The sequence below is a fragment of the Cyprinus carpio genome, chromosome B16 (genome assembly GCF_018340385.1).
Source record: "Cyprinus carpio isolate SPL01 chromosome B16, ASM1834038v1, whole genome shotgun sequence".
NCBI lineage: Eukaryota > Metazoa > Chordata > Actinopteri > Cypriniformes > Cyprinidae > Cyprinus > Cyprinus carpio.
This window is the reverse complement of record NC_056612.1, coordinates 24,869,529-24,892,114: the sequence shown is the minus strand read 5'-3', so window position 1 is coordinate 24,892,114 and position 22,586 is coordinate 24,869,529. Positions and strand designations below refer to the sequence as shown.

The 22,586-nt window shown below is 35.6% G+C and overlaps 1 protein-coding gene across 1 annotated transcript in view; it reads right to left on the bottom strand.

Annotated features, from left to right (window-relative positions):
• Window positions 1-21,361, bottom strand: part of LOC109085994 (synaptic vesicle glycoprotein 2A-like) — a 33,139-nt gene extending 11,778 nt beyond the window's left edge. Inside the window, exons 1-3 of the mRNA XM_042741681.1 lie at window positions 21,203-21,361; window positions 7,816-8,535; window positions 967-1,147 (exon numbers count right to left, since the gene is read on the bottom strand). Of these exons, the coding sequence (XP_042597615.1) occupies window positions 967-1,147; window positions 7,816-8,404 (770 nt within the window). The 5' untranslated portion in view covers window positions 8,405-8,535; window positions 21,203-21,361. The remainder of the gene's footprint in view (window positions 1-966; window positions 1,148-7,815; window positions 8,536-21,202) is intronic.
• Between the last annotated feature and the right edge of the window lie 1,225 nt (window positions 21,362-22,586).

The window sequence follows — 22,586 nt, the reverse complement described above, 5'->3', positions numbered from 1 at the left end:
ATAACCAATTACAGTGAAAATTCTGGGTATTTCCAGAATCATTAGATCATATGTGTATTAATAATAAGGGTTAAAATGCCACCTAAAGAAACTGTATTTAATTACTTAAATTATATACATTCATAAAATGTTTTCTTCCACCATATTTCATAAGAGGTTTATAATATATGCTCAAAACAATTGGGGTACAATTTACTTTCTTTAGGATTTGCTAATAATGAAACAATTTTCACAAGGATTTAGTACATTTCAGGAAAAATGATAAAGAAGTGTCAAGTAACACATTGAATTCAACATGAAATTTTGAAGTAAAAAGACTGATTAAGTATTTTCTTGTAAAACACACTCCATTAATCCATTAATTTTAATTTACAACTTCCAAATATAAGTATCATAATTTGTTATTGGTAACAAAAAACTAGAACTATTAAAAAATATTTTGTTAATTGAAATAGAGTTGAAATAAAACAAAAAAGAAATAATAGATTAAAATATAGAAAAGAAAAATAGAAATGCTGTGACTTGCCAGCTAACAGAAGTAAAATAAAATTAGCAAAAGCATTAGTATTACCAAAAATAAAACTAAAACTATTACTAAAATACTTATAATACATTAAAGTTACATGTACAGAAACATAAAAAACACAAAAAATTATAACAATGACAGAAGCACATAAAATCACTAACTAAAATGAAAATGACAACTGAAAATATATTTTAAAAATGCTAATTCAAAATGGGCAAGAAGTAAAATATATATATATATATGCACACACACATACTGTATATACATTTATACATATTTGCTTGTTCTAATTTATGTAAAATATTTTGTATTTTGATTCAAATCCTGTAGTCATATTAATTTTATCTGAAAGGGATCCAAATTTTGCCCTACCTTCATATCTATTTTTTATATATAATAAATGTAAAAGAGACTGTAGGTGTTGTGAACTGTGCATTTACCCCACACCGGAGAGCAGACGACAGAACAGGAAAGAGCTGTATCCTTGGACAAAGGAGGAGAAGAAAGCAAAGACACTGTTGATGGAGAGAGAGATAAGAAGGGTCTGTCTGCGGCCGATTCTGTCAGCCAGACCTCCCCACACAAAGGCACCCACCATCATACCCAGATACACAATTAGACCTGCGAGAGAAAGACACAGAGAGACAGATCAATAACTATACCAGCATCCTGTCCCAATCAGGATACTCCATACAGACAGTAAATCAAAGTGAGCAGTGTGCTGGGTAAAATGACATTTCTGGAACTGGAGCCAAAATACGATTAAAATGTCAAAGTTGTGCTTCTTTTATAGAAAGGAACATTTTCATTGTTTTGTGCCTGACAGCTCAAATTCATTTTGTCTTTTGTTTTTTTGTGTGAGGATTTGGTGAATTCACACTGACGGCTCTTTCACAGCTCCAGCACCAGCTGGTCATGTGACTGCGGGTGTGAACACAGACAGGCGTCACCCGGCAGACTGCTGGCACCGCTGGCAAAGATGTGCTGCCACGGCAATCAGAAAGCAGGGACTCATCCATGGATACAATATAAATGACCCAAGGAAAATGATATTCCTCAGATGTTGCTCTTTCACTTCTGATTGCCATCGTTTTACACATTGGGTCTTGTTAGCTAAGCTAGTTAAGCACACCAGCATCTGAAAACACAACGGCTCTGTTCCAAAACCTAGTGAGTCTGTATAGGCAACATCCTAACTCAAATGGAAATCACTATATTGACAATAACATAAATATTCTACTCCTTATGTAATTTGCATAGGAGTTTCAAATCACTCCATAATATTTTCAGAAACAAACACACACACACACACACACACACACACACACACACACACACAAAAACATATATATATATATATATATATATATATATATATATATATATATATATATATATATTAGTGCCGTCAAATGATTAATCACGATTAATCACATCCAAAGTAAAAGTTTTTGTTTGCATAGCATATCTGTGTATACTGTGTATATTTATTATGTATATTATATAAATACACACACATGCATGTATAAATTTAAGAAAAATATGTTGTTTATATTTTGAATATATTTATATATAATATAAAATATAAGAATATAAATATATAAATGTATATACATGTAAATATTTTCTAAATATATAATTTATGTGTGTGTATTTATATATACATAATAAATATACCCTGTACACATACATATATTATGTAAACAAAACTTTTATTTTGGATGTGATTAATCGTGATTAATCATTTGACAGCCCTAATATATATATATAAAATTAGACAGAAGTATATCACTAATATAGATGTTTTGTATATGTTACATTATATATTGAGCCTATATTATATTATGTGTGTGTCTATATATATATATATGTATATATATATAAATATTAGTGATACATTTTGTATCCATTTTGCCCTATAAATAGTCCAAAATATATTTAAAAATATACATTTTGCATTCACCCAAAAGCCAGAAAATGTATTTTCTTGGCATTTTTTGGAATATGAAGGAATAGTCAAAATATATTTTTAAATTTGAAAAATATATTTTCTTGTTTACATATATTCTACATGTATATATGTATTTTGGCCAGAAATATCATGGCACTAAAAGTAAATTGGCTCCTCAAATTATAATATAATATTAAATATTATATTCAATTATATATATATATATATATATATATATATATATATATATATATATATATATAAAGCATACATATACTCTAAAGCATATTTTCTAATATATTTTGGCATTCGAAGGAACAGATGAATTATATATTTTAAATGTTAAAAACAAATACTTTCTTGCATTCATATTCTACATATTCATCATATTGTGTTTTGGCAATACATATAGTATTAAAATAAATCACCTCTTAAAATGTTATGATTATTAAATATATAAGCTGCACACACATTTTGGGTAAGACAGATTTTTAACTATATTGGACTACATTTAGTAATACCTTTCAGAATTTAAAGAATTGCATTTCTAAACATTGCTCTTCGTTTCACCATCAGAACCGACAGCTAGAATCTGTCTGGTGTTTCTGCAGGATCTGCAGGTGTTTGAGATGGTGCTGCAAATGTTGAAGTAGCCTTAAAGTTGACTTTGTGAGGCAGCTGTCAGCACTACTTTTCTCTCAACTTGGCCTCATAATAGGCCGCTATGGCAGACAGCCGTGATAGGCATCACTGCAATGCAGCACAGGGGTCTGTTATCTCAAGCCCTCCTCTCCAGGGAAAAATCGCCTTTCTCTGCACAAACCCTGCACAGGACATGCCTGCGGCTCTCAGCACCTCCAGACTGAAGCACTGTGTCCACTAGGTAACGCATTAGCAGAGAGGAGCAACACTGAAATGGGACGGTGGGATTTAAATACGACAAGAACGCTCTCTTATTAGCAGTAGAAATTCGATGGGATAAAAAACTGGGTAATGCAAAACAACACTAAGGTAATGGTGAATCTGTCAAAGCATTTACTGGCAAAAACTGTGTAAAAGTAAAAATATATGTTCACACTGCAAAAAAAAAAAAATATCAGTCTGAAACTTTACTTGAAGCCTGTATATATAATGCATTATGAAGTGTTTTAAAGCATTAAATATGCACTGTAATGCAGCTAATAATGTACTATATGATCTTATGAAGAATTGTAACCACATTTATAATACATTTTAATATAAATCTATTTATTTACTGTTATTTAAATATGCTATTGTTTTGTTTAGTGTATACTATAGACTGGGTGAAGGCATGATCATATTCTCAATAATATTCCATAAACAATGTGTTGAGCGTTTGCATTCTGTGGAACTCTGAATTCTGAATTCTGCACTCATGCAGGCCTGTTTATGACCTTCAAAGGCAATGATGCAGAGCACATTTGCTAACAAGACCTGAACAATAGAGATGACAACACCGAACACGTGCTGTGTGATTTTACACAACTTGCTCACTGACAGCATTAATAAACATGGCTGCGCTCGCGCTTAACCACGTGTCTTGAATTTAAAGGGAAGATCTGTGTTTTACACTACCACTGCTACACTGATTCAACACGACCCAGCCAATTAAGGCTCTGGATGGTTTAGTGGGCGGGTCCGCCTGCATGATGTCACAGGGGTCTCAGAGATGCAGGAGAGGCAAGGGGCGGGGCAAGAGCCTGGAGACAGTTGACCTCTGCCTCCTCTTCCTCCTCAGAGAGAGAGAGAGCAGAGGGGGAAGGGCGAGAGAGGAGGCTGTGATTCTCCTGCAGAGTGACAGGAAAGCACATGGGCTCCAGGGCTGAGGAAGTGATGGAAAAAGAGAGAGAAAGTGGGGGAGGGGCGGGAGACTATTTATAGAGGCATTTTTTTCTTTCTGCGAGTGTGTCTATGCGTCACAGATGAAGGGAGCACGATGGACTGTGGCAGGATTGTGTATTCTGTTCTTCAGTTTCATCTGGACTAATGTACCATTTGGCACCTGGTGTTTGGGTGAGAAACAGGCTAAACGTGCCGCTCAAAGATGAGGCGGCATCACCTTTCACCCTCACCACTGAGCGGAGCAGAAACACTCCGCATTTGTGCAGAACAAACGAGGAAATCTAACATAACAGCTGCATCCATCCATGTGCCTATCTATCTATCTATCTATCTATCTATCTATCTATCTATCTATCTATCTATCTATCTATCTATCTATCTATATATCTCTCTCTGAGCCACTGTAGCATCCATCTATCCATCCATCCATCCATCCAAACAATACAAATCCATTAAACCATAAAATCTCCCTGAGAGCTGATTTGTCATAACATTTAAAGTCCCCATGAAATCAAAATGAAAGTTTTTTGGGTGTTAGTATCAATATGTTAGTCTATATAAGGATATCTATAAGGCAGTGTGCTACAAAACAGTGACAAATTTCGCATTTAGAAGATATAAGCATTCAAAGCTTGCAGTTCATCCCTTCTGAGAAAACGGCTCGATTTTTCTGACGTCACATCGTACTTCGTCTTCTCATCAAATCTTCTGACCAATCAAATGCTCTCTAGAATCCAAAGCGCCCGCCCCCTGCACTATAAATAGATGCTGATGCTGCGACTGAGATCGGTCACTTGTTCACAGTGTAGTATTTCCTGTACAGTGAATGGCCCCTAGTGCACAATGTAGGCGATAGGGAACGATTCAGACAGTGTAAACAAGCTTTCGATTGGTGAAAATGCGGTCTGGTTTTACACTGTTTTACGCGAACCGCGGCAGCATACACAGTCTGATCCGGACTTTGGCTCCTGTCCAGAGACGCAATCGCACGGAGCGGATCATATGCGTGAGTCGGCATATGTTAAAAACTTTTACAACTGCACAGCCTTAGCATGATTATGACAACTATTTTGGTTTACTAAGAGTTTCATATTGAATCTAGGGGTAATCTATTAGTCTGTGGCTGTCAAATGCAGCTTTACCGAGCTCAATGGCTCTGGTCCGAGCAGATATAAACAAAATGCTATTGGCTATTTTAAAAAGAGGGCAGGGCTGCCAGATATGTCCCGGCCTCTCTTCCTGTTTCAGTTGAAATTACGTCACTACATAGAATAATGCTGCGTGTTTCAAGGCACTTCAGGGGACCTTGAATGAGGCGATTTACTTTCAGTGCCTTGATAAATAATAAAAGTGTTGTATCCACCTTATTTTCATATTACACACACAAAAAACGCAGTTTCTTCTCATTTAGGCCTCATTCGTTGCATTTAAACCCATCAGTAGAGAAACACGCAGGTTGACTGCTGGGTGCAGTGAGCAGAAACAAACCCTCCGCGGGCCATTTCATCCCACACATCCATGCGGTTGAATTTGATTGGAGAGTGTCATGTGACAGAGGCTGAACCATTTCTGCTGCAGAGCTGCAGCTGCGTGTGCATGGAAACGTTTCAGCACTAGGACCCAGCAGAGATACAGATGGCACTTCTGCATGAGTCAGGGCTGTTTTGTAACAAGGGAGAGACCAAGGGCCCTGCTCCCCAATGGCACTCACATACATACGCTCAGCTGAGACCCACGCCGAGTGAATATATCAATGAACAAGCACTGACATGAGCACACAAGCTCACATTATAACCCAAGGTGTGAACCTTACAATCAAGAAAACACATCAGTAATGTCCCAATAATCACTTAAAAGATCATTTAGCAAATAGCTAACATAAAAAAATAATGAATATGGTTTAGGAGCAGCAACACCTGCGTGCATGCATGAGCAGAGCAGTTAAAACAACAAACCAAAATGTCTGTGTATATTATATATAATGTAACATGATATTCAAGGACAACAAGGAATATTGTATCACAGACCACAAGGAGACAGAACAAGCCATGAAAGCACACTGTGCTGTTCAGCATGTCTATTGTCAGTTAATTATAGCTCAAACTGCGTCAATGCTGCGTTGGGTTTGACCAGGATGGAGAATTGTGTGTCCTTGCTGGATGGACTGACAGATGGTGAAATGGGCACAAGATGACAGTGGAAACTGGCCTTAAGATTTTGTTTATGTTACAGAGAAAGCAATTTTTCCATGACCACTGACAGAGATCTGATACATTTCTGCTGAAAAAATAATCAACTTACATCAGCGTAATCAGGCTTGCTGGTCTTAGTTGGTTTTTCCGCTTGGTCAGGCTGGTTTTACAGGGGTTTTAGGCACTTTTTTAGACCAGATAAGACTAGCAAACTAGTATAGTGAATATGTGAAACATAAATATCAGTGGTATCTTCTGTGCAACACAAAAGAAGATCTTAGGCAGGAGAGCTGAGGTTCTGCTTTCCATAATGCATTTCCAAAAATGCAGAAAGTCAGTAGGTATGGAGCTGCTGGCTTCGGCTTTCCACTACTTATTTGTTTTTTGGCGATGATGATTTTTTTGTTGTTTGGTGGGCAGACATGCCTGACCTGAACCCCATATGGAATCTATGGAATATTTTCAAGAGAAAGATGAGAAACAGTCGATCCGAGCTGAAGGCTCAATAGTGCCTCAGCAGTGCCAGAGGCTGATCGCTCCCATGCCACACCTCACTGATGCTGGTGTTTGTGCTAAAGGAGCCCAGACCAAGTATTGAGTGCATATATGAACACACTTTAAAGAACTTGAGCTTTTCTGTTGTGCAAATCCTTTTTTTGATTTATCTTAGGAAATGTTCTAATATTTTGAGATTCTGGATTTTTGACTTTCATGAGCTGTAAGCTCTAATCATTAAAATTAAAACAAAAAACTTTTATAATGTTTGACTTTACATGTATTGAAACTAGAATATATTAAAGTTTCACTTTTTGAAATAAGTTACAAAAACAAATCTGCAGAAAAAAGGGTTTTTCACGATATTCTCATTTTTTTAGATGCACCTGTACATATATATATATATATATATATATATATATATATATATATATATATATATATATATATATATATATATATATATATTGCATCTTTAAATCAATAATCAAGTTTTTATTTCAGTTCTGTCATTCACAAGTCTTTCTTGGATTGCAGTACTTTACCTTCATGAATTTAGCAAACTTACAAAAGAGGACAAATACAAGCAATTTGTCAGAGAGCCAACTATAATCATAATATTGTGATCTTTCCCTGATTAAATGTGTTAATTACACAGCTTTGTCTGTTTTGTCTAATTTTCAAACATTTTTTCTTCAAAAAACTTCTAATCATTTTTTGCTAATAAGCAAAAATTTTGATAATAATTGCAAAAATAAATAAATGCTAATAAGTTGTTCTCGACTTACCCAGCATCCCTTTGTTGGGCTCAGACAAACACATGTCTTTCTCAGCACTGGGCAGTACGAAGCCCACCACGAAGATCTCCACGCCATCAGCCATGAGGGCCAGACCCAGCACAAAGTATAGGGTCCACTGGAAGCGGCCGTGGCCACACTCCTGGAGGATGGTCTCATACTGCTGGGCCAGCTCCTCCTGGTCCTTCCTCCTCTCCCCCTCATACTGCGTCATGTCCCGGAACTGAGACTGTCCCACCTGTCCGTCGGCCTTCTCAACGGAGTCGTTTCTGGGGATGCCCTGGTACTCGCCCTCGTAGATCTCATCATCCTCATCGTGGCCCTCTGTGGAGTCGCTGTGAGCCCCTTCGTCATCGTTGGCCCTGCTGTTGCTACGGTAGTAGCTGCCGTCCTGGGCCTGCACAGGGTAATCGTCATCATCGTCTTCCTCTTCGAAGCGGGTATAAGAGCGTTTGCTGTATTCGTCGGTCACCCTGTCCATGTGGCGGCCCACCTTTTTACCTGCTTGCCTTTTGACCTCTTTGGCAATGTCCTTAGCACCTTTAATGAAGGCCGAACGGTCTCTGTAACCCTCCTCCATGGTTCAAAGTTGTGCGCTGATGTAAAGAGTTCTGGTACTGGGTGTCAGGAGCTGCCTGTTAGCATGTAGTAGAGTGAAGCTGGGCTGAAGAAGTTCAGGACCCTGGACAGCAGCTTCTAGAGCAAAGAGCTCTGAAAATATACAAGAACACAAGCTGTTATTCAAGATGAAAGACTGAGGCATTAAAGCAAATACTTTACAACATTAACACATAGATTTACAATTAAATCACACGTCACATAAGGCACGTAAAAAATACTTAAAAATTTACAAAGTATAAATAAAAAGTTTAACATTTGAAAGTATTTTTGCATAATGATCGTAATAGTTTATCTGTGCAGCATGCAAGCACATATCAATAAAAATAAATCACTGCAATACATTAACATATTTTTTAATAGCTTAATTGTTATGAAATAAATGTCATAATGCAAAAACTCTTTCTGAAAATGCAAAAAAAAAAAAAAAGAAAAAAGTCCAAAAAACCTTAATTGTCTTATTGTAAAATTCATTATTTAAAAATAAAATAAAAATGGTAACATTAGCTCTTTTTAGATCTTACTGTTTAATGTATCATACAGGTGGTCTGTAATCTGTATATTCTCAAAAACAGGTCCATCAGCTGCTATTCTATCTTATCAACCATACTTTTTTTCATGTGGACTTGCAAAACACATGATTTGAATTATTGAACTATGGCTTTTTGTTTTGTGCACAGTTTACCTGTTCATATCAATGCATTTTTCACACAATATTAAATATATATCAGCTAGAAAGATCTACCAGGTCAAAACCCAGGCATCTTCTGCTATTCTAGCTAATAGCAACCTTCTATACCAGCTTAGTTCTGCTAAATGAGCTTAGACCATCTAGAAATCATGTAAAACCAGCTATTACACTGAGCCTGGCTTCAGCAGGATTTTCAAGCAGTGATATTACCTGAATAAACTTGATTATGTTTAATCAGCTTTGTGATAACAGCAAGAAAGTAATACACATAGAATTAAAATTCTTGTAAGCTAAGAGCACAATTACAAATGACTACATGGATAACGCTGACAGCATGTAAATAGGTACAGCAGCTCACAGTGACCTTGTTTTCTTCCAGTTTACATTCAGGAGGAAAACACTTTAAGGAACCAATAGAGCCTCCCTGAAAAAGGGCGATTAAATTGTTCCCGAGGGAAATTCATAAAACCATCAGTCTGTGTTGCCTTGTACAATCTGTTGAAATTGGTCTGGATCCAGTTATTGCATTAATAATCTAATATACATAATTGAGCCACATTAATAATATCTCAGGGGTGCTTAGGAGCTCTACAGCACAGATAAATATCTGTGCAGAAATCCTTCACTGAACAAACCTGAAAGGGATGAGATTTAGGGTTATGAAACAAAAATCCAGACATGGTGATGACAAGGTTGCTTTCTGTTGAGTTGTCCTCACTACAGAACAACCAATATAACATGATTTTTGAACGAATAAAACCTATGAGCTGGTTCTTGTTAACTAATCAGAATGAGTGAGTCAAAATAAATAAATAAATAAAAATGATTTTTTTTTTTACTCACTAAATCATTCAGTGAGGATCCTGACATACTCAGTAAATCAGAAGTCATTACTTTTTAATCCTGTTCAACTCAATAATATAACATCATACGATGCATTAAGAGAACTTGAAGATCAAGGTAAATTGTACTTAATTTGTCTTCCGGGAAACATGCAAGTATCTTCTGTTGCTTCCGAAGGGCAGTACTAATTTGGGGGGGGGGGGATTATATTTCAATAAAATAATAAAAATTTGGGCATCTTCAACCTGTTCAAAAGTTTTCACCCCCCTGGCTCTTGTGTTTTGTGCATCGTGTTTTCTTCTGGAGCACCAGTGAATGTTTGAACCTTTTTTAATAGTTGTGTTTGAGTCCCTCAATTGTCCTCAGTGTGAAAAGATGGATCTCAAAATCATACAATCACTGCTGGAATGGGTTCAAATATACAAAAGATGCTGGAAAACTGAAGAGTCTGCAGGAGCTGGAGGATTTTTCTGAAGAACAGTGCTCAGTTTAACTGTTCAGAACAAACAAGGGACTCATGAACAACCATCACAATACTATCCATCCATCTATCTATCCATCTATGTATATATATATAATAGAGCTCATCAGCGCTCAGCTCCACACTCCCCTGTGTCTGTGAAGATAATGAGTGAATCTTTGATATCTGTCAGCACTGCTCTTCTCAACACCTCGGCCCAAGTCCTACTGCATTATCACTGCACTGATAAGTGAATACACGGAAACAGACCAGTCATGTGGACTGTAGAGCCAATAAAACAATTTGACATGCTTCTCGCGTTACTCCAAATAAACACTGCGATGGTTGTAAAGCTATAAATGTCTGTAAAGGTGAATCTGGGGCGCTATGAGCTCATCAGCGGATGTGATTGGTCCAAGGGAGAAATGGCCCAGTTGGCGGCAGCAGGCATGGACCTGCCTTATGCTGTCCTCTCTTTCATTCTCACTCGTACTATCCCTGCATGCTCTCTCCGCATGTGCACTCGCCTGCCAATAGAGGCCTGTGCTGCCATTGTGAAAATCATTTTAATATTGATTGATTTCAGGGCTGATTGTTCTAGAAAAATCCATGCAAGTGGGTTCAGATGAGTTTTTAATCGATACAGCACTGACACATGATGAAAATACCTCATGAGCACTGCGGCCACGCTCAGGGAACTAATTTTTTCTTTCAAAATACATAAGAACGATGCTTTCATTTACTTATAATGTACTCACCCTCATGACATTCCAAACCTTTCTTCTGTGGTACACAAAGCATATTTTTGAAAAGTCTTGTGTTTTTTTTTTTTTATTGCATAATTCATTATTTATTTATATATTTTATTCATGAAATTGGTGGGGTCCACACAATTGGACCCATTCAAGATATTTTTTCTTCTTCTTCAACTATCACTTTAAAACACTCTGAGTTTGGAAAATCTTTTGGTTACTGCATTAAATGGTACAGTTCACTCCAAATTTTAATTTTGAGATTATTTACCAGGGTTATAATCATTAACTTAAACTGCTAAAACATTTTTTCAAAATAAAATAAAATAAAATAAAATAAAATAAAATAAAATAAAATAAAATAAACATTGCTTTGGTAACTAACTGAAATACATTTAAGTTGAAGCACTAAATGTATTAAATATAATTAAATAAAACTAAAACTAAAACCTAAGTAGTAAACCTAAATAGTAATAATAATAAAAAAAAATAAAAAATAAATGACAAAAGCACATAACAAAAAACCTTGAAACTTAATGTAAAAATAAATAGAAAAATAAAATAATATAAAATATAACACAATATAAAATTTAAAAAATAAAATAAAAGCTAATACTAACAATAATAGTATATAAATAATCCTAAAATAACACTGTCATTTACTCAATTTCATATCATTAAGTGGAACAAAAATAAATAAATAAAAAATTCCAAGAAAGTACTTTGTAAATGTGGTTGCCAAGCTCCAAAAAGTACCACTAAACCAGTCAACACAACTTATTTCAATTTTAACACAACAGCTATTTCATGTCTTCTAAAACCATAAGATAGCTTTATGTGACAGACAGACTGAAATTTTGGTTGATATATGCTCCACCTCTCCGCCATAACACCATCAAAGAGATTTGAGACCTATAAATGGGAGACAAGACTTCAAATTTCAGTCTGATCCTCACACAAATCCATCCTTCAATACATTCAGGCGAGTAAATGATGACAGAATTGTTTGTGTATGCTTGGATTGTCCCTTTAAGAGCTCTCGATGACATTCAGTGTCAAACCATTAAACATGTAAATAAGCCGTGTAACTAGTCCTGCGCAGACAGAGCACACCGGCTGTGTTGCATTATCATGTCGTGGTAACTGTCTCCCCCACAGTTCCCAAATAAGTCTCATCTCTATTGAGGCCTGCAGACGGGACAGCAGTCGTGGTGTGCAGGAGCAGCGGTGTGTGTGAGATGGCTCTGCTGGGAACAACAGCCTTTCTCTTGGTGGAACACTTGCGTTTCAATTAGACTGGTACAGGAACACATGTCAGCGCTACAGAACAGGGCTTAAAAGCTCTGTGAAGCAAAGCCTAGACCAGAGCTGTCAAATCTACTCGCTAATGCAATATGAGATTATAATGTGATTTAGGACTGCGGTAGATCAAAACTGGAGTAAAACAAACAAGGAAGACAGTGCCCTTCTTAAATACAGTAATAAATGAGATTTCCTCTAGATCTTTTACAAATCAAGAGGGATGGAACACTGCAAAAATACTTGCCTTTTATATGTTTCTTTTATTTATTTATATATGCACCATATATTACAGAAGCTTGTTTCTACAATGGAATTAAAAAAAAAGATTTTATCTTAGAATTCTGAATTTTTTCTCAGAAATGTGAGATACAAATTTGCAATTACAAGTCCAATTCGGAGTAAAAAGGTCAGCTCACATTTCTGACATTTTCTTACAATTGCAAGTATATCATGCAGTTCTGAGAAAAAAAAAAAAGAAATCTGATTTGAGAGATGTAAACTCACAATTGAGTTTTATTATTTGGTAGCAGAAACAATTTTTTATTTTTTCATTTAATTTAATTATTTAGGATACACAGTTATGAAGCAGCATGACTGTTTTTAGCGTTGATTATAATAATAAATCTTTCTTGAGAATCAAATCAGCATATTAGAATGATTTCCATAGGATCATTATACTGAAGACTGGAGTAATGATGCTGAAAATTCAGCTTTGCACCACAGGAAAAAAAATACATTTTAAAATATATTCAAATAGAAGACACTTATTTTAAATGACAATATTATGTCATAATATTCAAGTTTTTACTGCATTTTGAATCAAGTAAATGCATCCTTGGTGAGCAAAAAAAAAAAAAAAAAAAAAAAGACTTCTTTAAATATGAGAAGTGACTGATGTTGTTCTACCATGACAACCTGATAAAAAATATAAATATTCCAAATATTAATTGTATTAATTTCTGTAAACAAAACCTTGTTTTCTTAGGAATATTGTTTTCATCCATGATTTTTATATTTTCCTTTTTGCCCTCAATATAACTTTCCATAGTCTTTTGTAAAATCATTTTACTTAACCTAAATCACATAATCCAATTTAGATTAATTTAACAAATTCTGGTTTCAGATTACAAAGAACATAAGCGCTCAAGCTGTGTTGAGTCGTGGTTAAACTGTTTGTCTGGGAAACACCACCAGGGATCATAAAGTCATCTTGTTTGGGTGTGTTTTCTGGTGATCTGATATCGTGTTACAATAATTCCATCTAGTAGCTAATGTCAATGAAAATCCCTCACACAGATGTTTAGGATCAGTGTGCCGATGGTTTGCTGGTCACATCAAATGACTCTAACAGAATTATGACGTTCACTGAGATAAACAGGGTTTGTCAATGCGTGAATGCAGAAATGTCTCTTTCTTTACAAAAACATGCAAATAAATAGTCACATTAAGGATCATCTGCCCCCATGACTACATACCCATAATTCATCAACCCACGGCATGTTCATCTCGGAAAAATACACAAGCAGATGCCCGTTTAGCATTTAGAGGAAATGATTATACTGCCTTGTAAAATACCTTATTTTGACCAAATTCTAAAGCAGCATCTCATGCATCTTTCACAGAAAATTCAATCCCATAATGCCCTATGAAGAGCTTAGTAAAACATCCAATATAGCAAAATGTTGATTCTAAATATGATTTGATAGCTAAAATGACCATTCACTGAAAATGCACAAACTGATCCAATAGTTCTGTGTGCTGTGTATTTTTACGCTCTTAAAAATAAAAGTTCTTCATTAGCATTCATGGTTCTATGAAAAACCTTAAACATCCAAAGGTTCTTTGTAATGGAAAAATGTTCTTTAGATTGTTAAAAAAAAAGGGTCTTTGTGGAACCCAGAATTGTTCATTGCGAAACCCCTCTTTTGGAACTTTTATTTTTAAGAGTATAGCCTAGCAACAGAATCATGCCAAAGTCTATACTGAAATCAACTGTGGAGATGAGTCTGAACATTACTCAGGAATAGTACGTTTTATATCTCTACTGCACAGTCCTTGTTCTAAAGAAGGACATTTAGCCACCATGTGTAGATTTGAAGGGTCACTTTGGCTGAGCCAGTTAAATGCCAGCGGTCGAAGGTTGGCAATGAGCGAGGAGAACTGCTCAGCAACAGTGGCCTACAGAGCTGCAGCGCATGTTGAGAGAGAGGAGGAGCTTGTGCTCGCTGCCAGAGCAATGCAAACACACACAAGGAAAAAAACACTTACACTTGTGACTGTTTAACTGAGATGTTTCTTCATGGGAAAAGATTTGGAGAAATATCATTACATCACTTGCTAATTTTGCATCAATTAACATCCTGTGAAGTGAAGAGCTGCATGTTTGTGAGAAAAAAATCCATTACACTTTTTTTGAAATTTTTAATGTTTTTTTGTTGTTAAAATGTTGGTTCTATTTATATTTTTGATTTCTATTGTGAAAATAAGTCATTTCATTTGAAATAGGTGATTTATTTTGAAAGATCAAACACCGCAAGCGAAAATAGTCCAAAACCGTTCTAAACTAATATGCTGGTAAATTTTGATGTGAGAAGACAACAGCTGATGGACTTTTCACTGGAGGAAAACGTTATTATGGATATGGACTCGTATTTGGCCAGAAGAAATGGTTTAAAGTTAAAAAACCCGAATGATGGATTTGATTCTTACAAACATGCAGCTTTTTGGTTCAAAAGACATTAATTTATTGTGATTATTGTGATGTTTTTATCAGCTGTTTGGACTCTCATTCTGACGGCACCCATTCACTGCAGAGGATCCATTGGTGAGCAAGTGATGCAATGCTACACTTCTCAAAATCTGTTCTGATTAAGAAACAACCTCATCTACATTCGTGGAGGAAATAATCTGTAAATCGTCTTTAAAAAGTTAAACAGTCACAACATTTGGAGAGTAAATAATATTAGAGACGATACAACTTTCACAGAAAAATAAAAGTCACACATGTTTGGATCCAAGGAAAATGATTTGTTTCCTTATTTGATAAAAGCAAGGCAATTACACACATAAAGATTTGAGAAGAGAAGCAGCACTCAAAACCAATTTCAAATATTCAAATTAATACATACATTACTATTCCTATTTCCTACAGTACCAATGCTATTAACCGATTTTTGTTGTTAGTTATTTTAAGTCTGTAATTTACCTACAAGGCATTATAAATCCTGTGTCATCTCATTTAATAACCTTATTAATACACTTAATGCGATAATTAATTATTCATTTAAATAATTTGAAAAGCAATTTCAGCCTTAATAGTGTGCCCTTCAGGAACAATACATGTCTTACCGGGGTATTGAAAGTCATTTTCCACATTGTGAATGATTATCTGAACAAAATTTTAAATAAAGCTATCCATTATTCACCAGACAGATGGAATATGTGTATGGTGGTCACACACACACAGCCCAGGGGCTTTCACAGGACAAACATGTGTATACTAACATTCACGGCATAACAGCAACTATAATGTAATGAAGCTTAAGCCCGATACAAACAAGTGAATTTATCTGAATCTCAACCAAACCTGTTGTTCAGAACATGTTCAGGGCATAAATTAGCCAATGGTGTAAGTTTGAGGAGGCACTATCTGTTTGGACAACCATCTGTAAATAGGGGGAGTGTTTGGAATCAAGCATTATTCTTGCAAAATTTCACTAGCTTGTAATCGCAAAGAAATTACACATTTCAGCTGTAATTTAGAACCACGTTTAAGGATCTCGTGATAATTAATCATTTAAAATTTTTCACTACCATTCAAAAGCTTAGGGTCAGTAAGACTTTTGTTCAATTTAGGATGCATTAAATTGATCAAAGACATTTTTACTCTTACAAAGGATTTCTATTTAAAATAATTGCTACTCTTTTAAACTTTCTATTCATTAAAAAAATTCTTGAGCAGCAAATCAGTATATTAGAATGATTTCTGAAAGATAATGTGACTAGAATACTGGCTGCTCAAAATTTAGCTTTGCCATCACAAGAATAAATAACATTTTACAATATTTTCAAGCAAACAGTTATTATAAATTTCTCTAAATATTATTATTTGTACTGTAATTTTGATCAAATAAAGGAAGCAGGTGAGGATAAGAGACTTAACATAAAAACAGCATAAAACAGAAATTTAATTAAAATATTTTTAAATGTCTAAGTAACTGTATTAAATAACTATAGGTATTAATGAATAATTATATTATTAAATTATATAACTAAAAATGTATTTTCACAGTTGTACTACCTTTAATTTCTGGTGATTGTAATTGAAAAATGATTGTATTACAACACTGTAACATTACACAATAATATTTAATATATTATTTAAGGAAAGAATGCACCAGCCTCTGCCCAAACCATTTTTGTACATCATCTCTTCATTTGTTTAAAGTCTAATCTCACCGAAAAGTAATACTTTAAGCACTATTTTAAGGCACTATCTTTACACTTAGGAAGATAAAGTATTGCTAACAAGAAGACCAAAGCTCAACACATCTGGTGTATATCAACGCGTGAGATTGACAGCAGAAGCCTGGAGTTAACAGATCTGGTAATGAGTGCGGTGGAATAGAGGGAGGAGAGGAGGATGGTTAGAAGCATCTCGACAGCGGTCTCAGGACAGAGCCGCTGTGAGTCACGTTAGCCCTGGAACAAATCTCTCAGTGTGCGCTGCTGTCACCACGGCCACAGTCACTCCTGCCCTCTGCTACATCAGCACCACCAGCATCCTCTGCCCTGCCTCCATTTTAGCCCAAAATATTCCAGCGCAAACACTGAGCCACATTTAGACAGGTGTTGTCAATGCAATGTTTCACTAAAAACAGGAAACACTTCTATTCTATCATATTGTTGCTATAGTGCAAATGAAGCATTTCATTATTCGTCATTTCATTTTCAAATTATAAAATAAAGTATCTGAAAACTTAAAATAAAACATTGATCACTGATATGTCATTATGAATTAAAAATCGACCCGGTTTACTTTCTTACTATTACTGATCTTATTGTGAATGACTTTGAGTTTGTGAATAAAACAAAAATTATTGTAGTAGGTTTTACTAGAAATTGCTAATTGAAAGTGATATTTACCAGAAAATTGTTTCAAAGTACTACACCAGAATTTTTTGTGTGTGTGTTGTGTGTGTTCCAGAAGGGGGAAAAAAACATTGAATGTCATCCAAACGTAAGAATGTCTTCTTCCTCTGAAACAAATTTCCTATTCCCACTGATGCCACAATGATAACAGACAGCCAACCCATCTTTCGATCTACATCTATCCACTTTTCACAATTCACTCAATTCTAGGCTGATAAAACCAAGCTTCACTCCATTACTTCTTGATAAATATCCAGTTTCACTCAGAAATGGGTTGCAAATGGCTTTAAAATCTGACTCTGACGTACATAATAGTGGGACGCGCAACTCAACCGGTTTAAATGACAAAAGAACAATCATGGCACATACTATGTGTGGTGTATATAAGTCCAGGGGAAATGAGAGGTCCCTCTATAAGAGCTCATATTTTACCACAGGGATTAATGGGTGGGAGATTAGCGTATGATTCAGTTATATGCGGACTCATGCAGTATAAACCTAAGCATACTGCAGTTTTAAAGAAACTTCTCACCCTCCATTTGCTTCACTGTGAAACTGAGGACATTTGGATGTAACCTTGAAAAAAATTCTAAGTAAATCACACATCTATAGAGGAGTGTGATGTCACTGTTATTTGTTACACTTCATAGAAATTTGCGGCCTTCATCAGTCTCTCTCTGAACACATGCTGGGAGAGTAATGTATAGGTGTTTGTTTAAACACAAGCGAATAGGAATCATTTTTATACATGGCTCTACCTTGGTGTGTAAAGACACGTCTTCTGAGATTCTGCTTCAATTTTGCTGCCTTCAGCTTCACTCTGAAAATTTGCATGCCTTTGATTTCACTCTGAACAATTACTCAGGCTCTGACCTGGATCACTGCTGTTATGCAAGTTTATTTTGAACTTTTGTTGAAGTGATTTTTACAAAAGACTAACAGATGGAGAGTGGGTATTCAAAGACACAGGGAAAAAAATTATAAACTAATCACTAATTATATCAAGAAATAATCCCAAGAAAACATTTTATTTTAATTAGAGAAAGGGAAAAGGGAGGCAAAAAAAAACAAAAAACACCTGGAATATTTTTTAATAAATTGACAGTTTTAGAGGTCAGTGCAGCACCTGGAGACATGGAAATATTGCATCAAACAAAAAACGCTCACCCAAAAATTAAACTGAAAATGTACTCAGCCTCAGGCCATACAAGACGTTGATGAGTTTGTTTCTTCATTGAAAATGATTTGGAGAAATTTACCAAACCTAAAATTACATTTTTTCAAAGCGTTGCTTCCAGCTAAAATATGAGTCCATTATTCATAATAATGCTTAGTGAAAAAGTTGTATTGTTTGATTTAAACGTTTGATTTGGGCTGATTGGTCATTTTTTAATAGTATTGATTTTTTTCATTGAATGTTTGCATGTTGATTTTGTTTGAAGAAGACAACAGTGGATGGACTTTATTACTGGAGGAAGTGTTATTATGAATTATGGACTTTTGGCCAGAAGTGAAAGTTTAAAAATTAAAACCCCTTAATAATGGATTTGTTTTCTAAACATGCAGCATTTTGCTGCACAAGATGTTAATTGGTGGACTGGAGTGGTGTGGATTATTATGATGTTTTTGTCAGCTGTTTGGACTCTCATTCTGATGGCACCCATTCACTGCAATGCTAAATTTCTCCAAATCTGTTCTGATGAAGAAACAAACTCATCTACATCTTGGATGATCTGAGGGTGAGGACATTTCTAGTAAATTCTAATTTTAGGGGAAATTATTCCTTGAATTGCTAAATTGCAATATTGTACTAAACAGTTTATATAAAAGTTTATATAAAAAATTTAGTTTATATAAAAAAAAAATTATCCAAATGTGGCATGGACATGGAAATGTACTGCACCAAACAAGTGATAATCCCATTTCAGATCCCTGAATGAGTGAGTTCTGAATGACGGCCCAGTCAGATAAGATATCAGCACCTGCACAGATCAATGATAGACACTCCTGCTGTTAAACCCTGTTCTCTCTCTTCCTCCTCTGCCACATCACTCCTCTGAGAATTCCTCGCAAGGTTACTCTGAAAAGAGCACTGAGGAGCACAGAGCACACACTGATTGAGGAACAACTGCAATCCTGAGCAGCACCACCAGAAGCTGTGTACCACAAACAGCCTGCAAATCAATTCACATTAGGAGAAACAGTCCTAGACAGGGTCTGGACACTTTCAAACAGATCAGATCAAAGCTGGGATCCAGAAGTATATCCATACTACCAATGACCTCATCAAACTTTCAGACATGTGCATATCACATTATTTATTTTCTCGATCTCAACTCTACCAACATAAAGCTGCATACTACTATCAAACACACAGCTTTACATACTAGCATGAATCTCTGCACACTAACAATACAATCAGATACAAAACTCTAATATACATACGTAGATATAGCAACATTAAGGTCTACATTCAGGCTACTATCAACACTGTAATACCATTGGAAATCTCTGCATACTAACAGTAGGCTATACTAACAACATATAGCTTTGCATATTCCATCAAAACTGACAAATATATAGCTCTTTATAATCTGCTCTAATATAAGAATTGATAAAGAGCACATTTATCACTATTTGCATGCACTCAACAATAATGGTTGGTAATTTTCAGCTCAAAGATGTTATTTCACTGAAAAAGCAGCAGTGATACAGGCACATAGAGCATCACTGTGAATTCAGTCAAACCAAATGACACTTGCTGTCGTGACGAGACTGAATGCAATCAGCAATGGAATACATCCTCGAGGAGATTCACACACGCACACATGTAGCAGGTTTCCATTCTTCATGTCTGCTGCAAGGTCATTTTGATGCTTCAAGATATAACGCGGTACAAATCTCATTTTAATTTATATTTCTCGTGGTTGATCAATTCTCGCACATATGAAACCCGATACCAGTCTAAAATCAGCCAGTGAGGAAAATGGAAAGCCCAATCAGTCTTATTCTGATGGAAATATTAGGTGAAGGGGCGAGGCTTAAGGTGCCGTATGTCTCTATGGGAATATGGCTTTTATCAATTACTCTTTTAATCTATTCTTTAACCCATGGTAAATAAAGTTTAATATACATACAAGAAATAAGTAATAATAGCCTAGGCTACAACGTTCTGGGTGCAAAATACAGCGCAATTCAACGAAAAAATAAAATAAAATAAAAAATCTGCTCGCCGAAAAAAAATTAATTTTAATGTCTTGCGATAATGCATGATCCGTGATTTTAAAACAGATTTTATATCATTTACGTTGGGTGCTATAATTATAAAGATGTATTTATGATGAAGACTACGTTTGCATCCATCACTGATGAGCACACATTATTTTCCAAATGAATGAATCTGATGCCTCAAATATAAAATCATAAAATTTAACATTAAAACACTCACTCAAACATAAATGTGGTATATTTAAAATGCGTCTTTAATCATATTTATGGATATGCACGCTAATTATAAATGAGCTCCAAAACACTCATTAATTAGCAAGAAACGTCACTTACCAGAGCGATTCGGTTATTTTTTTCCCCCAAATGCTTTGTATGTAAGATAAGGTGAATTTTTAGTCGTGATGATGAGGAGGGCTGTGTGACATTGCCTGTATCTTCACCCTGTAACGAAGGCGCGTGTGACGTGTAACGGGGTGCAACCCTACTACACAGGAAAAATTACCGATTCCTACTATGGCGAATGCTTGACTTATTAATATTAATCGGCACGCTGACGTTGCATGGTAACCTTCCTAGAGCGTCCAGTTACGTAATCTAGCTAGTATTCCTAGCCAAGCCTTCTTCGTACTTGAATTCGTTGGTGAGCCAATCGAATCACAAACTTCTGCTCTTCAGCCAAACAGTGGGGCGAACGTCACGCAGCGTCATTAATATTCATGAGACAAGTACGATTCCTTCATTCGCCAGGTGACCTACACTCTTTACGAACGTCTGCCTTTCAGCCAATCGTTTAGGTTTACTGAGCGAAAGTGATGTTTACGCAATTAATATTCATAAACCAAGCCGTGGCCATAGTAGGATGAGCTAATTCGCATCCCTCACCTCGAGCGAGAGCACCGTTCTCCAGTGTGCAAGCAATCCTAAATTAATAGGCTATCATCAGCATCACCGATGGTGTAACTCAAACGCGTTTTTATTATGATCAAACGTCACAATATGTTTAATCCAAGCTGCTGCGTGTTTTCCTCGAATAACTGATTGCAAAAATAGTCGTGTTTCTTTATAATGTAATGCCATATTGTATGGTATAAGCCTTTTAAAAACATGCAGTGAGTCTGAAATCACTGGTCTGTGCATGATTGCACACGTGCTCTAACTCGTGCACATAATTGGCCAAAAGGACGGAACCATGATGCGCTTTTCTCTGCCTCTCCATCGACTGTTATTAATGTAAATTTGACGTAACCTGCTGCCGTTATCAAAGGTTAAAACACTGTCGATTAATAACTGTCTGCTAGAGGTAAGAAAGGAGGTTTTCAATCGTTTAGTTTCCACAGACCCCCAAATATGATTATCCCTGTGCATCCAGTTATGTATTTCATGTCAAAACACTGTTTTGCAATGATGAAAAAGTCAGATATCAATATTTTTATAGGCCTACTAGCACTTCCAATGGAATAACAGTATGATATAAGACACAAAGTAACAGTAACAATACTATTCAAATGCTAACAAATAATGTTCTACCATATATGTGTGTGTGTGTGTGTGTGTTTCATTGCCAGCAGTTTCCTAATAGCCATGATTAGGTGCTTTGGTTATGATGCTGATTCTGACATCATTTATACAAGCTGTTGTTTTCAGTACACCTCATATGAATCATAACACCATCTGCCTATAAAGATGGTACATGAGCGCCGCAAAACTGGAAAAATGT